This window comes from Neoarius graeffei, chromosome 7 (assembly GCF_027579695.1).
Source record: "Neoarius graeffei isolate fNeoGra1 chromosome 7, fNeoGra1.pri, whole genome shotgun sequence".
NCBI lineage: Eukaryota > Metazoa > Chordata > Actinopteri > Siluriformes > Ariidae > Neoarius > Neoarius graeffei.
Genome location: NC_083575.1, coordinates 4,346,885 through 4,362,120, shown reverse-complemented (window position 1 = coordinate 4,362,120; position 15,236 = coordinate 4,346,885). Strand labels below are relative to the sequence as shown.

At 42.7% G+C, this 15,236-nt stretch overlaps 1 protein-coding gene across 1 annotated transcript; it reads right to left on the bottom strand.

Annotated features, from left to right (window-relative positions):
* Positions 1–4,721: 4,721 nt before the first annotated feature.
* On the bottom strand, positions 4,722–10,852 carry rdh14a (retinol dehydrogenase 14a). The gene is made up of 2 exons (XM_060925166.1): positions 10,545–10,852; positions 4,722–5,841 (listed from the first exon to the last, which is right to left on the bottom strand). Exons 1-2 carry the CDS (start codon positions 10,791–10,793, stop codon positions 5,224–5,226), a joined length of 867 nt encoding a protein of 288 aa, XP_060781149.1. The 5' UTR covers positions 10,794–10,852; the 3' UTR covers positions 4,722–5,223.
* Positions 10,853–15,236: the final 4,384 nt, after the last annotated feature.

The window sequence follows — 15,236 nt, the reverse complement described above, 5'->3', positions numbered from 1 at the left end:
CAATATATTGTCTCATGGTCTCAATACATTCTCTTGTGGCCTCAATATACTATCTTGTGGCCTCAATACATTATCTCATAACCTGAATATATTCTCTCATGGTCTCAATACATTATGTCATGGCCTCAATACATTATTTCATGGTCTCAATATACTGTATCATCTCATGGTCTCAATATATTATCTCATGGCCTCAATACATTATCTCATAGCCTCAATACATTATTTCATGGCCTCAATACATTATTTCATGGTCTCAATATATTATCTTATGGTCTCAATATATTATCTCATGGCCTCAATACATTATTTCATGGTCTCAATATACTGTATCATCTCATGGTCTCAATATATTATCTCATGAACTCAATACATTATTTCATGGTCTCAATACATTATTTCATGGCCTCAATACATTATTTCATGGTCTCAATATATTATCTCATGGCCTCAATACATTCTCTCATGGCCTCAATACATTATTTCATGGTCTCAGTATGTTATCTCATGGACCCAATATATTCTCTCATGGCTTCAATACATTTCATGGTCTCAATATGTTATCTCATGGCCTCAATATACTCTCTCATGGCCTCAATACATTCTCTCATGACCTGAATACATTATCTCATGGCCTCAATACATTATCTCATGGCCTCCTCAATACATTATCTCATGGCCTCAATACATTATCTCATGGCCTCCTCAATACATTATCTCATGGCCTCAATATATTCTCTCATGGGCCCAATATATTCTCTCATGGCCTCAATACATTCTCTCATGACCTGAATACATTATCTCATGGCCTCCTCAATACATTATCTCATGGCCTCCTCAATACATTATCTCATGGCCTCCTTAATACATTATCTCATGGCCTCCTCAATACATTATCTCATGGCCTCAATATATTCTCTCATGGGCCCAATATATTCTCTCATGGTCTCAATACATTATCTCATGACCTGAATACATTATCTCATGGCCTCCTCAATACATTATCTCATGGCCTCAATACATTATCTCATGGCCTCCTCAATACATTATCTCATGGTCTCAATACATTATCTCATGGCCTCAATATACTCTCTCATGGCCTCAATACATTATCTCATGGTCTCAATATATTCTCTCATGGTCTCAATATATTCTCTCATGGTCTCAATACATTATCTCATGGCGTCAATATATTATCTCATGGTCTCAATACATTATCTCATGCCCTCAATATATTCTCTCATGGGCCCACTCGTTGATGTCATGGTTTTGATAATGTATCTACTGGCCTCCATACATTATTCTGTGGACTTGTATGGTTTATGATATCTCATAGCTTTGTTATTTTTACTCTGGCATCATATCATATATTAATTTGTGCCTTCAATATATTATGTTATTCCCTCAATGTTTCATCTTGTGGCTTTGAAATATCTCATGGCCTTGTAGCTCAATAAATTACCTCGTGGCCACACTGTATTATCTCATGATCTCAATATTTATCTTGTAGCCACAATATTTGAACTTGTGACCTCAATATTTTATCACTTGTCCTTGATATATCATCTCATGACCTTGATATTATCTTGACCTTGTGGAGGACGATATAAGTAGAAAGATACCGTTTCACTCTGTCAGGTCAGGATGTCTAACTGGCCAGTATTTTTACCCTTTAATGGATTGTGTTTTCCTGTTTGCAGATTTCTCAAACGAAATGGCAACGAAGGATCAAAGCTGTTAACATCATCATAATTCCACCCTGAAGGATGTTCATGTGCAACGGCTCGCTCAGGAACTCGCGTCAGTCTGGAGGGATGGTGTGTATTTACCCATAATGCAACACAAGTGCTGAGAAATAGCTGCGGTTTACTGAATATAAAAACTCAAACCATTGTGTAAATGAATGGACAGCATTAATAACGCGTTTGTTGGTTCTTGGCATCTGTCCTGCTGTTATAAATATCCATCAGCTCTCTCTCTCTCTCACTCGCGTGTAATCAGAGTCTCACTACGAACTTTCTCAACGCACAATTAAAGCCATTAAAGCGCTCGCTATTGCTGCAATTTCCCTCATTGTGAAAACAAACAGCCTTGAGCGGGCGAGCGTTCAAGACCTCCGTCCGTCTCAGAGCTCCCGACACGCGTGCTGGGAAAGGAGGGTTTTTCAAAGAAGAATTTAATTTCTTTGCTGTGAAGCGGCGAAAACGAATACAGGTTGGGAAAACATTAGCGACGCTTTTGGGAGGATTGATCGAGGAGAGAGAGAGAGAGAGAGAGAGAGAGAGAAAGAGACGGGCTAATCTCCATTTAACACACAGAGAAAACATTCCACAGTAATTAGCGTGCGGGTTTTTGTGAGTTTTGTGTATAAAGTACGTTATTGACTGCCGTCTCGGATCATTATGGTTTTCAGTGACCCCGGTTCGTTAATAATGACGTTTATGACACAGAGGAGTAATAATAATCACGAAAACGAGAAATTCATTAGCTATCGTTTATCACACGGAGAAATTCATGCTTGTGCCTTTTCTTTCTTTTTTTAAACCGGCCTGTAATTTTCAAAACAAACAAACAAAAAAAAAGTCACAAATATTAGCATAAGGACGAGGAAGCTAGCAAGTAAATATGCTGACTTTATATTAGCCTACTAGCAAAGATTAGCGAGGCAAAATGGTCACTAATGTAATTTTCATTGACGGACTTTTCTCTCTTTTTTAGATTGTTCAGGTGACTGCACAGCTGGTGTACTGCACTATATTTAGCTGACAGGAAGCCGTTTTAGCCCGTGTAACTAAATATTCTTGTGTGTGTGTGTGTGTGTGTGTGGAGACGTTTAGCAGTTAGCGGTTAGCTGCGCTCATTAAACTGGACTCCAGTGCAACATGATCAACACAAGCCTGTCCAGTTTATTTATAACACTCTCATTCATCAACGTTGCACTACAGTCATTACACGTCTTTTTTCCAACACATCACACTTGAGTTCCAGCATTGTGAAATCACTCCATCATTTCATTTCTTTTCATCGATTCGCTCTTATCTGAGCTTTTTCCAAAAGGTGTTAATGCAGAAATATTTTATTTTGCAATTTCTGTCCGGGCGCAAAAACCAGTCTTGTGATTAATGCGATGAATGTCGTAAGGATACTCCAATATTTTCACGGTTTACATTTTCTCTTTTTCCGGCACATTCTCTTGATTTAGGAAGCAAGAATTTTCACATTAATTCTCCTGAAGGAAAGAATAATAATAATTGAGGAACATCAGCTGTGTTGCAATTCATCTCGTGCAATTAATAATTTATATTAATATTTTAAACACGTCTTATATATTTGTTTTCAGCTGAAGACCCACTTTTGACATTTTATCACTTTGAAGAAAAAAAAACCCAACAGCACAGGTTTAAGACAGCACTGCATCAATCATTCCTGCAGTTAATCCTTTAAAGGTCCCATGGCATGAAATTTTCACTTTGAGGTTTTTTAACGTAAAATGAGTTCCTCTGACCTTCTTAAGTCACCCCAGTGGCTAGAAATTTCATAATGTGTAAACCAAACTATGCCCAACATTTGAGAATGGCGCGTCAAAACGGCGCGTTGATAAACTCTTCCCTTTACTACGTCAGCAAGGGAGATGATCCCCACGCCCCCCCTCTGGATTCCCACCCACTGTATGGATTGCCCCGCCCAGTTGTAGTGAGGAGACCATAGAGGACACAACAACATGGCATCACCTAAGCGAGCAAAACATGGAAATTGCGCTGTACATGGATGTGACAACACAGAAAAGAGTCTGTTTTTACTGCCGACGGGAGAGCCCCTGAAGACGCAGTGGCTTAATTTTATTTACTTCAATAATACGCCGTCGAGTCTACCTAAGACGGTGTATGTTTGTCGGAAGCATTTTCCTGAGGAATGTTTCCACAACTTGGGACAGTACAGGGCAGGTTTTGCACATCAACTGTCACTGAAGCCTGGGTCCGTACCAAGCATCCCTGCCGCATCAGCCACAAACACCGAACAAGTAAGTGTATAACTGTTAAGTCGTTTTGCCGTGTTTTAAAATCGGTGCGTTAGCCTTGCAATGGCTACATTAGCTGTGCAGCTAACCGCTTCCTGCGGTTAGCCAGGTACTCTGCGCTACAAAACCAAAAAGGATGCAGCATGCTCTGTTAAACTGAGTTTAGTCTGGAAATTGACTGTAACTTATGAGCTTATGTTTGACTATTGCTCCGCAATGCATGTCTTCTGTTGGATAAGCGATATGTTGCTGTAGTTGCTGCTTCTATCCTCTTTGGTTATGGAGTGCGTGTTCAAGCCTAGGGTATTAAACGTTCGTAAACTACCACTCCGAACACTCTCACTCTCTGTTCTCTGTGTCACATTGAGTTTACGAAAGGAGGGGGCGTCGTGGCTCGGGTGGATGGGGCGCCATGCCGTGGGTCCGGGGACCCGGGTTCGATTCCGGCCTGAGGTCATTTCCCGGTCCCTCCCTGTCTCTCTCTCCCACTCGTTTCCTGTCTCTGCACTGTCCTATCCAATAATAAAGGTGAAAAAAGCCCCCAAAAAAATCTTTAAAAAAAAAAAAAAGAGTTTACGAAAGGAGTCCGAGGGAGAACGGGGTTTTGTCTTAGCAGCGTGGCTACAGGCGCTGATAGCAGCAAGTGTGCGCGCAGCTTGGTCAAGCCCCTCCCCCTCCCCCCATGGCCCGCCCCCACCCTCTACCCTTCCCCGCCTCCATGCTTCTCATTAGCAAAACGACGCACTGGGAAAAGCGCTGAAATGGGGCTTTCTCCCAGGAGGCTATGTCTACGTGCCGAGGGTTCATTTCGAGAAAGGCTGCGGATATAACATCCGGAAACCTCCACGAGCCCGTTTAAAGCATCAACAAACCACCATGCCATGGGACCTTTAAAATGTTTTTTTTTCAGCTGACGACATGCATTTCTGCTGCATTCTCATCATTTAGGAAAGAAAAATATTTCAAAAATAAATTAATAAAAGCAAACAGTGAGTGATATTGACTTCTTTGCATTGTAGCAAGGAATACATTGTTTTTTAAATACATTTAATTTTCAAGCTCACCAGACACTTCTGGCACTTTCCCTTAAAGTCGTGAGGAAGAATATGAGAACACTGTTTTTGGTTTTTTTTTCCTCCCCAGAGGCACCAGAATGTAAAGGTAACCTGTGATTTATTGCTCTGATTGGTCGTGTGATTTGTGTTCTACGTCGTGATGCCCACCATCACCTCGCTGATGTCCCACAGTTTTTTCGCCACGTCCTCGTCCGTGGCTTTCGGGAGCAGCTTCTGCTCCTGACAGTCAGCGAAACACTTCCCCTGAACCCCTTCCACATCTGGAGAGCAGGCGAGATAAACCGAAGTCCTCGCTCCCTCCTCGGGTGATTTGAGCAGCGCCCACGATGCCAGGCTGACGAGCGGTTTGGCCAGCAGAGGGACGTGGATGTGGCGGCCCAGGTTGGTCCTGACGATGCCGGGTGTCAGAGCGTTCACCGTCACCCCCGTGTCCTCCAGCCGCCGACTGAGCTCCAGCGTGAACAGCAGGTTGGCGAGCTTGCTGCGGCTGTAGGCCAACGCCCTGTCGTAGCTGTGCTCGCTGCTCAGGTCGTCAAAGTTGATCTCGCCTCCTTTGTAGAGTTTGGAGGAGACGACGATGATGCGGCTGGGCGCCGAGCGCTTCAGCAGGTCCAGGAGCAGGTGCGTGAGGAGGAAGTGGCCCAGGTGGTTCACGCCGAACTGCATCTCGAAACCGTCCTCGGTTCTAGAGTACGGACACTGGTAGACCCCGGCGTTGTTGATCAGCACGTCAAGTCTTGGCTCCTCCTACAACAAAAACACCTTCATTCAGTGCTTTATGTTTCTGAACAACTCGGTTTAAATTTATAGTGAGGCTGATAAAGTGCACATCTGTATCGGCATATTACAGACCCTCCAGGATTTTGCGATGTTGCGATTTGCAACTTCAACACAAATTCAACCAATCCCCGCGAATTCAGGGCGGTGTTGCAATTATATCCAATTACCGCAACTTTACCGCAAATTTGACCAATCGTTGGCGTCGTCTTGAGGTGACGTCGACAAACTACCTTCCGCCTTACTTCCGTGAGTTCAAGAGAAGCAGCGTGCACGCAGTGTTGCCAGATTGGGAGGTTTCAAGTGCATTTTGGCGGGTTTTGAACATATTTTGGACTGGAAAACGTCAACAGTATCTGGCAACACTGAAAGTGTGTTATGTTTACAGTGAAGCACTGTGTGCACTTTATTTTTTTTTTACTTAATACAAGAAATTAATGATGCCAACATTTTTGCCAAAATGGTATTTTATTTTCCATTGTTTAGGCAGCTTCAGCATCATACTGTGAGAGTCTGTTCAAATTGTTTTTTTTCAACACAAATTCAACCAATATCCGCGAATTCAGGGCGGTGTTGCAATTATATCCAATCACCGCAACTTTCCCGCAAATTTGACCAATTGTTGGCGTCGTCTTGAGGTGACGTCGACAAACTACCTTCCGCCTTACTTCCAGTGTTGCCAGATTGGGTGGTTTCCCGCCCAGTTCGGGGGTTTCAAGTGCATTTTGGCAGGTTTTGAACATATTTTGGGCTGGAAAACGTCAGCAGTATCTGGCAACACTGCTTACTTCCGTGTATACGTTCAAGAGAAGCAGCATGTGCGAGTCAGTGTTTATATAGGCTTAAATTTGGTTATTGAAAGTGTGTTATGTTTACAGTGAAGCACTGTGTGCACTTTACATTATTTTTTTTACTTAATGCAAGAAATTAATGGATGCCAACATTTTTGCCAAAATGGTATTTTATTTTCCATTGTTTACCCTGGTGAAAAATAAATGTGCTAAGTGTACTAAAATTTCGCATACTTTTGTGTACTTGAAGCCGCACTAATCATCAATATACTTCAAGTGTGTTTATGATTAGTTAACTTGAGGCATGCTATTTTGGAACAACTAATTTTGTACTAAATATATTTTAATTGTAATTAAATTGTAGAAAAGTGCAACTTGAAGTGTATTTAGTGTACTTTTATGTGCTAAAGTGGAACAACTTAAAGTATATTTTGTGTACTTTAAGTATATGACTTTATATGTACTAATATATGCTTAGTCAAATTAAAGTGTACTTTGTATTATAGTACACTTTAGAAATTAGTACACTAAGTACACTTTAGAAATTGCACATAACTTTCACTTAAAGTATATTTTAGTATATTTCTGTAAAGTGTAATACAGTATAATTATTTTAAAGTGTTAAAAGTATTAGTGTGAAAGCGTGATGTTAGTATACTTTTTATATATTTACAAAAAGTACAATTTGTGTAAGTACATTTTCAATATACTATTGAAAATATGAATATACTTTAAATACAATAAAGTACTTTTTTTTCCGCCAGGGTAGGCAGCTTCAGCATCATACTGTGAGATTCTGTTCAAATTGTTTTTTTTTTCTTCTATGAAGCCTGAGCCATTTATTTTCTTAGTTTATAATTATTGTTTAATTTAGTCTTCAGGAGAGACTGCCTGCACGCAGTACTAGTATTAATAGTTTTTTTTCTTACATGAAAGCTGAGCCATTTATATTATATTTTAAGGTAACTTTATGTTGTGCTGTGAGGTTCACCTGCACTTTAACTTTTGAACCAACAGGTGCATTTGGATAAGTAAAGCCTGTTTTTCTGCATTTTTGTAGTCCTGGTAATCTTTTATATTGGTAAAGTTGTTTATAGGACCATTTCTCAGTGTCTTTGTTTTAATCAATAATAACTTAATATTTAACATATCACTCAATTTTAATCACAAAAAGAGAAAATCGCAACAATTTCTCGCAACTTTCACTTCCTCCCGCAATGTAATCGCAACAAAAACCTAAAAAACACCGCAACTTTCATCACAATTTTTTGGAAAACCTCCCGCAACATCAGACATTTTAGCCCGCAACAATCACAAAAAAGGCCCGGGGAATCCTGGGGGGACCGATATTGTACACAGAACCCGCTCTGATACACAAACACAGGTTCTACATCATAACCGTTTCCCATCTTCCAAAAGGATTTCTACTTGGAGCTCTTTCTGATCGATGAACCTGATGTTTCGACCTCTTCCAAAGAACATCTTAGGGTTCTAGATTTCACTTATTTTCCTAAGTGTGTGTTCTCTTGGGGGCGCCATCAAGAACTCCATGTTAAGTCTTTAATGCCCCCGAAAGGTTGCTGATTTAATCGACTTTTACAATACTGTTCTCTGACAGTTTCAAACAAGTACCAAATCTAGAACCTCGTGTTAAGTCTTCAGTGGTTTCCACAAAGGGTGTTAGATTGAACCTGTCTCTCTGAGATTGTTCTCTCAGGAAAAATTTAAATCAAGAACCTTTCTCTTAATCCCTCAGAGGTTTCCCCAAGAGGACAATCCAACAAAGCTTTTCAGAGTGAGAAAAAAGTTAACTCCAGAACTTTATTTTAAGCCTTTGTGGATTGACAGAGCGATAATCTAAAGAACGTACTTGGGTTCTAAATTGAACCCATTTTCCTCAGGGTACTGGTTCAATCCAGAACCTCACATTAAACCTTTATGTATTTCAACTGGAGGAAGAGCCAGAGAAGCTCTCAGGGTTCTCAACTGAACCTCTTTCTGTTCTGCTAAAGTCTTTAGAGTTGATCAGAATTCTATATGGAACACAGTGAAATATGCAAATGCAATATCCTGTGATCCACTCAATATGCAAATTAGCAGTGATGTCATCTGCTGATATTTTTCCCCCAGTGCTGCCAATGTAGATAATTGGTCGCAACTTTTCAGACCGACCCCTTTCATTCCTTTTTTTTTTTTATTTCAGTACACATTAGTGACCGTCCTGAACTCGATCCGGCTCTCCAGCTCACATCACAGCTGCTGTTAGACGAGTTTAGAAAGCAGATATACATTATATACATCAAAAGTATATTCACTCGACTCATCAGTGTTTAAAGTGCATATCACGGATAAATTCCGGAGCAAGATCAATGTAATTCTCCTATTTTATATTAAACTTTGGTCAAATATCTGTCACATTTTGCATTTTGTGCAATTTTTTTTTACCTTGCACAATACCAGAAAAATTCAGTTGAAATCGAGCCATTTGAGGCGAATTGGTCCGCCTCTGAAAAAACTTGGCATTTGGATTTCCTGGCGAACACTGATTTTCGTGACGTCGCGTGCGGGACGCCTCCCTCTGAATCCTACGTCAGCACTGGTTTGTTTATGAGAAAACGACCTGGTGGTTTTCTGCAAATTTCTTCAACGTTATCACGTAATTATTAAAATGGTTAACAGATGTGGGCGGCACGGTGGTGTAGTGGTTAGCGCTGTCGCCTCACAGCAACAAGGTCCGGGTTCGAGCCCCGGGGCCGGCGAGGGCCTTTCTGTGTGGAGTTTGCATGTTCTCCCCGTGGGTTTCCTCCGGGTGCTCCGGTTTCCCCCACAGTCCAAAGACATGCAGGTTAGGTTAACTGGTGACTCTAAATTGAGCGTAGGTGTGAATGTGAGTGTGAATGGTTGTCTGTGTCTATGTGTCAGCCCTGTGATGACCTGGCGACTTGTCCAGGGTGAACCCCGCCTTTCGCCCGTAGTCAGCTGGGATAGGATCCAGCTTGCCTGCGACCCTGTAGAACAGGATAAAGCGGCTAGAGATAATGAGATGAGATGAACGAGGTTAACAGATGTATCGTAGGAGAGTCTAGCAACATTACATTCTTCATCCAAAGGTGAAGTAACATTGCACTCAGGTGACAATTCCATATTCAATGCAAAATCGCTGGCTGCTAAACCTGTGCACTGAAACCGTGCAAAGCTCGCGCAGCCTGCTGGCGCTTCCGCAGGTGACGTCACAAATCTGGCTCCAGACGCGTTTTGTTATTTTATTTTTTTCTGCTGTAGACAGATGGCCTTGTGCAAAATTACCCTTCTGGATGAGTGTATAAAGGGACATATATAAAAAATAATTTGGTCCAGGATATGCACTTTAACGCCTGACTGTGTTGCGCTTGCGTCCAATCACTGATCAGCACGGACTGTCCCACCCTACCGCCTTTTTGGAGCGATTACATTATTTAAGGACTAAAGGTGAGTAAATGTTTTCCTGTTCACGGTCACTGTTTCTGTCCGTCTGCGATGTTGATGGAAAGTTTTGGATCCTGTAAACGCGTAAACGTTTTGTTCATTCAGCCATCGTGCCACGATCAAAGACGGCTTCTTTCGATAAGAAATAAACGACTGTTATATAAAACAATAAAAGTCCATTCCAGGCGAACATCTTCCTTCTTCCTGTGCTCTTATTCTGGAATCGGAGAGCTGCTGATCCTCATGAATAACTAGTGTGCAAATTAGTCTATGACGCCATAAGGCGACTTGACTGAGCTCCTCCCCCCTGAAACTGATCAGGAGCCTCAGCATGAGGAGAGCTGGAGACACCGAACCGAACCGCTCTACCGAACTCTGGGTGAGGGGGCGCAGGTGGGTGTTTGTTCCGGAAGTGACCTTGTTGATCTGCGCGCAGAAGCTGCGCACGGAGCTCAGGCAGGCCAGGTCCAGCAGTCTGACCAGCAGCTCTCCGGTTCCGGTTCCGGTTCCGGTGTGCTGGCGGATCTCCTGCGCCGCGCTCTCACCCCTCTCCAGGCTCCTGCACGCCATGATGACCCGCGCCTCCCGCCGCAGCAGCTCCGCCGCCGTCGCCTTCCCGATGCCGCTGTTCGCCCCGGTCACGATCACCGTCCTCCCGCGCAGCATCGCGCTCCTTCACCGCTCGCCGGAAACACAACGGCAAGCCCGCCCGCCTGCTCCTGACGTCATCACTGTTTCCGGAAGTAGATTTTCAGCCGGATGCACGAACGGTTCGTCCCTTAGTTTTAACCTTATGTTGCTTCGTTCGGTGTCTTAGCATGTTTAAAATATAATCCAATTATTAAAAAAAATAAAAATAAATGTGAACATTTTGTTGTCGGTTTTCTTGAGTGACACCCAAACCCGGAAGTCCTCAGGGCCAATCAGGTGCGTCCATTTCATCCGGGTATCCGTACTGTAAACTTCCGCCCGGGTTATTTCAGATTCAGGTTTATTACCGAGTCCTTTCTCACATACAACTAAAGGATCTTACTTATTTACTTACCTAAATATGGAAATATTTAAATTATATAGATATAAAATATATTGTATGTTTGATTTGTTAAATCACAAAACATCACAAGCTTTTCTATCACAAGATAAAGTGAGGCAGATCACTCATCTCATCATCTCATCTCACTATCTCATCTCATCTCATTATCTGTAGCCGCTTTATCCTGTTCTACAGGGTCGCAGGCGAGCTGGAGCCTATCCCAGCTGACTACGGGCGAAAGGCGGGGTACACCCTGGACAAGTCGCCAGGTCATCACAGGGCTGATACATAGACACAGACAACCATTCACACTCACATTCACACCTACGCTCAATTTAGAGTCACCAGTTAACCTAACCTGCATGTCTTTGGACTGTGGGGGAAACCGGAGCACCCGGAGGAAACCCACGCGGACACGGGGAGAACATGCACACACAAAGGCCCTCGCCGGCCCCGGGGCTCGAACCCGGACCTTCTTGCTGTGAGGTGACAGTGCTAACCACTACACCACCGTGCCGCCCAGGCAGATCACTGAAATAAACAAAAGGACCCCAGGTACAAATGTGATGGCACCAGAACCCATGATCAGCCCAGACTGCAACAGTTCTTCTTCTTTTGGCTGCTCCTGATTAGGGCTCGACACAGCGGATCTTTCGTCTCCATTGCTCCCTGTCTTCTGCATCCTTCTCTACCACACCTGCCACTTTCATGTCCTCTCTCACCACATCCATGTATCTCCTCTTTGGCCTTCCTCGTTTTCGTTTGCCTGGCAGCTCCATCCTCAACATTCTCCTTCCAACATGCTCTGCATCTCAGTCTCATCTCTCTTAGCTTCATTCCTAAGCTCTGCACACGTGCTGTCCCTCTGATGTGCTCGTTCCTTATCCTGTCCAACCTCGTCACTCCCATCACAAACCTTAACATCCTCAACTCTGCCTCCTGTCCCCAATCCATACATCACAGCTGCTCTCACTACTGTCTTATACATCTTACCTTTCACTTTTGCTGGGACTTTCCTATCACAAATGACTCCCGAAATCCTTCTCCAACTGCTCCACCCTGCCTGCTCTCTCTTTCTCACCTCACTATCGCAGCCCCCATTTTCCTGCACAGTTGACCCCAGGTACTTGAATTCACTGACTTTCTTTATGTCTACTCCTTGCATCTTCACTACACTCTCATTGACTGCAATAGTTATTAATTAATTTATGGACGTACACCCACTGGCCGCTTTATTAGGAACACCCCTCCATCCACCTGCTTTTTGATGCAGTTCTCTAATCAGCTGATCCCTTGACGCATCAAATCATGCAGATACAAATCAAGAGCTTCAGCTAATTAACGTTCATAATGTTCAAACATCAGAACAGGAAAAATTGTGATCTCACAGTGAAGTGTGACTTTTTTTCACTGTGGCATGGGTGTTGGTTTGAGCCAGATGGACTGGTGGTTTGAGTATTTCAGAATCTGCTGCTGATCTCCTGGGGTTTTCATACACAATAGTCTCTAGAGTTTACACAGAATGATGTGAAAAACAAAAAACACGTCGAGAGAGTGAGTGAGAGTTCTGTGGGTGGAAAGTAAACAAACGCCTTGCTGATAAGAGAGGGTCAGAGGAACGTGGACAGATTCAAAGTGGTTCAAGTTTTTTTTTTTGCCAGGAAGGATACAGTAACTCATATAATCACTCTTTGCAACCGTGGTGAGCAGAAAAGCATTTCAGCATGCAACAGCAGACAGAACAGATTGGGTTCCACTCCTGCAGCCAAGAACAGGGATCTTAGAATCAACGACAAGTTTCTATTAAAGTGACCAGTGAGGGTATATTCTGTTTTAAAAAAAAAAAAAAAAAAAAAATATATATATATATATATATATATATATATATATGAAGTAGGGTGGCACGGTGGTGTAGTGGTTATCACTGTCACCTCACAGCAAGAAGGTTCTGGGTTCGAGCCCCGGGGCCGGCGAGGGCCTTTCTGTGTGGAGTTTGCATGTTCTCCCCGTGTCCGCGTGGGTTTCCTCCGGGTGCTCCAGTTTCCCCCACAGTCCAAAGACATGCAGGTTAGGTTAACTGGTGACTCTAAATTGACCGTAGGTGTGAATGGTTGTCTGTGTCGAACACTACGTTCAAACTGCAACCTGAAACGACCCATATCCGATTTGTTATGAAATCCGATTTTTTTGTTAGGACGTTCACATTACCAATTATATGAGACTTGTATGCGATCTCCAATATGAATGGAAAACGACCCAAAAGTGTCCCGCATGCGCAAATTGACACGTAATAAGCACATCTACGTAATACGTAAACAACAAAAAAAGCGCACTCTTCAAGTTTGCAAGTAAAGCATGGAGATGAGGCGAGACCTGGCGATGTGGTTTTTGTGGCGGCGGCGGAACTCACACAATAATCTGATTAATGTGGGCAGCAGACTGATGAGACCGAAGGTGTCAAATTACTGGAAATTTCCAGAACAATCTTATAATCTTGTAATACAGGATGGTTTAAGTTATAAATCAGTTATAGAAACTGTTTTATTTAATCAGGCTAACAGATCAACATCCAGGTCCCGACCAAATCCACCATTAGCTTGATCAATTCTATAAAAGTCTATTTAAATTCTGAAAACTGTACAAATGTTGTTGTTTTCCACCAAAGAGGCGGGATTAGCCAACGCAGAATAGTGACGTTTGTCTCTTGTTGATGATGTGTAGGTCGCATGAATGCGACCTGTCCGGTCAGACTGCAGTCGCATGTGAAAATAACGGATATGCATCGGAATTAGGACCACATATCCAAGAGGCCTGGGTCGCATGTGAAAAAAATCGGATCTGTGTTGTTCAGATTGTCAATAACAAATCGGATACAGGTCGCATATGGGCAAAAAAATCGGATATGGGTCGTTTCAGGGTGCAGTCTGAACATAGTCTATGTGTCAGCCCTGTGATGACCTGGCGACTTGTCCAGGGTGTACCCCGCCTTTCGCCCGTAGTCAGCTGGGATAGGCTCCAGCTTGCCTGCGACCCTGTAGAAGGATAAAGCGGCTACAGATAATGAGATGAGAGAAAAAACCAACTGTTTAACTAGAGGGAGGGAGAAAACAAAGCTCTCTTTGCAAATGAAACACAAATCACTCGAATTAAATCAGCTGTCTTTATAAAGCAGCGTTTTGATCATCGGGCAGCATGACGTCATCACGTTGCTGGGTTCCTGTGACATGCTCACAGTTGCTAATCTTCTTCTTCTTCTGGCTGCTCCCGATTAGGGGTCACCACAGTGGCTCTTTCGTCTCCATTGCTCCCTGTCTTCCGCATCCTTCTCTACCACTTTCATGTCCTCTCTTGCCACATCCATGTATCTCCTCTTTGGCCTTCCTCGTTTTCGTTTGCCTGGCAGCTCCATCCTCAACATTCTCCTTCCAACATGCTCTGCATCTCTTCTCAGGATGTGCCCATACCATCTCAGTCTCATCTCTCTTACAGTGGTGCTTGAAAGTTTGTGAACCCTTTAGAATTTTCTATATTTCTGCATAAATATGACCTAAAACATCATCAGATTTTCACACAAGTCCTAAAAGTAGATAAAGAGAACCCAGTTAAACAAATGAGACAAAAATATTATACTTAGTCATTTATTTATTGAGGAAAATGATCCAATATTATATATCTGTGAGTGGCAAAAGTATGTGAACCTCTAGGATTAGCAGTTAATTTGAAGGTGAAATTAGAGTCAGGTGTTTTCAATCGATGGGATGACAATCAGGTGTGAGTGGGCACCCTGTTTTATTTAAAGAACAGGGATCTATCAAAGTCTGATCTTCACAACACATGTTTGTGGAAGTGTATCATGGCATGAACAAAGGAGATTTCTGAGGACCTCAGAAAAAGCGTTGTTGATGCTCATCAGGCTGGAAAAGGTTACAAAACCATATCAAAAGAGTTTGGACTCCACCAATCCACAGTCAGACAGATTGTGTACAAATGGAGGAAATTCAAGACCATTGTTACCCTCCCCAGGAGTGGTCGACCAACAAAGATCACTCCAAGAGCAAGGCGTGTAAAAGTCGGTG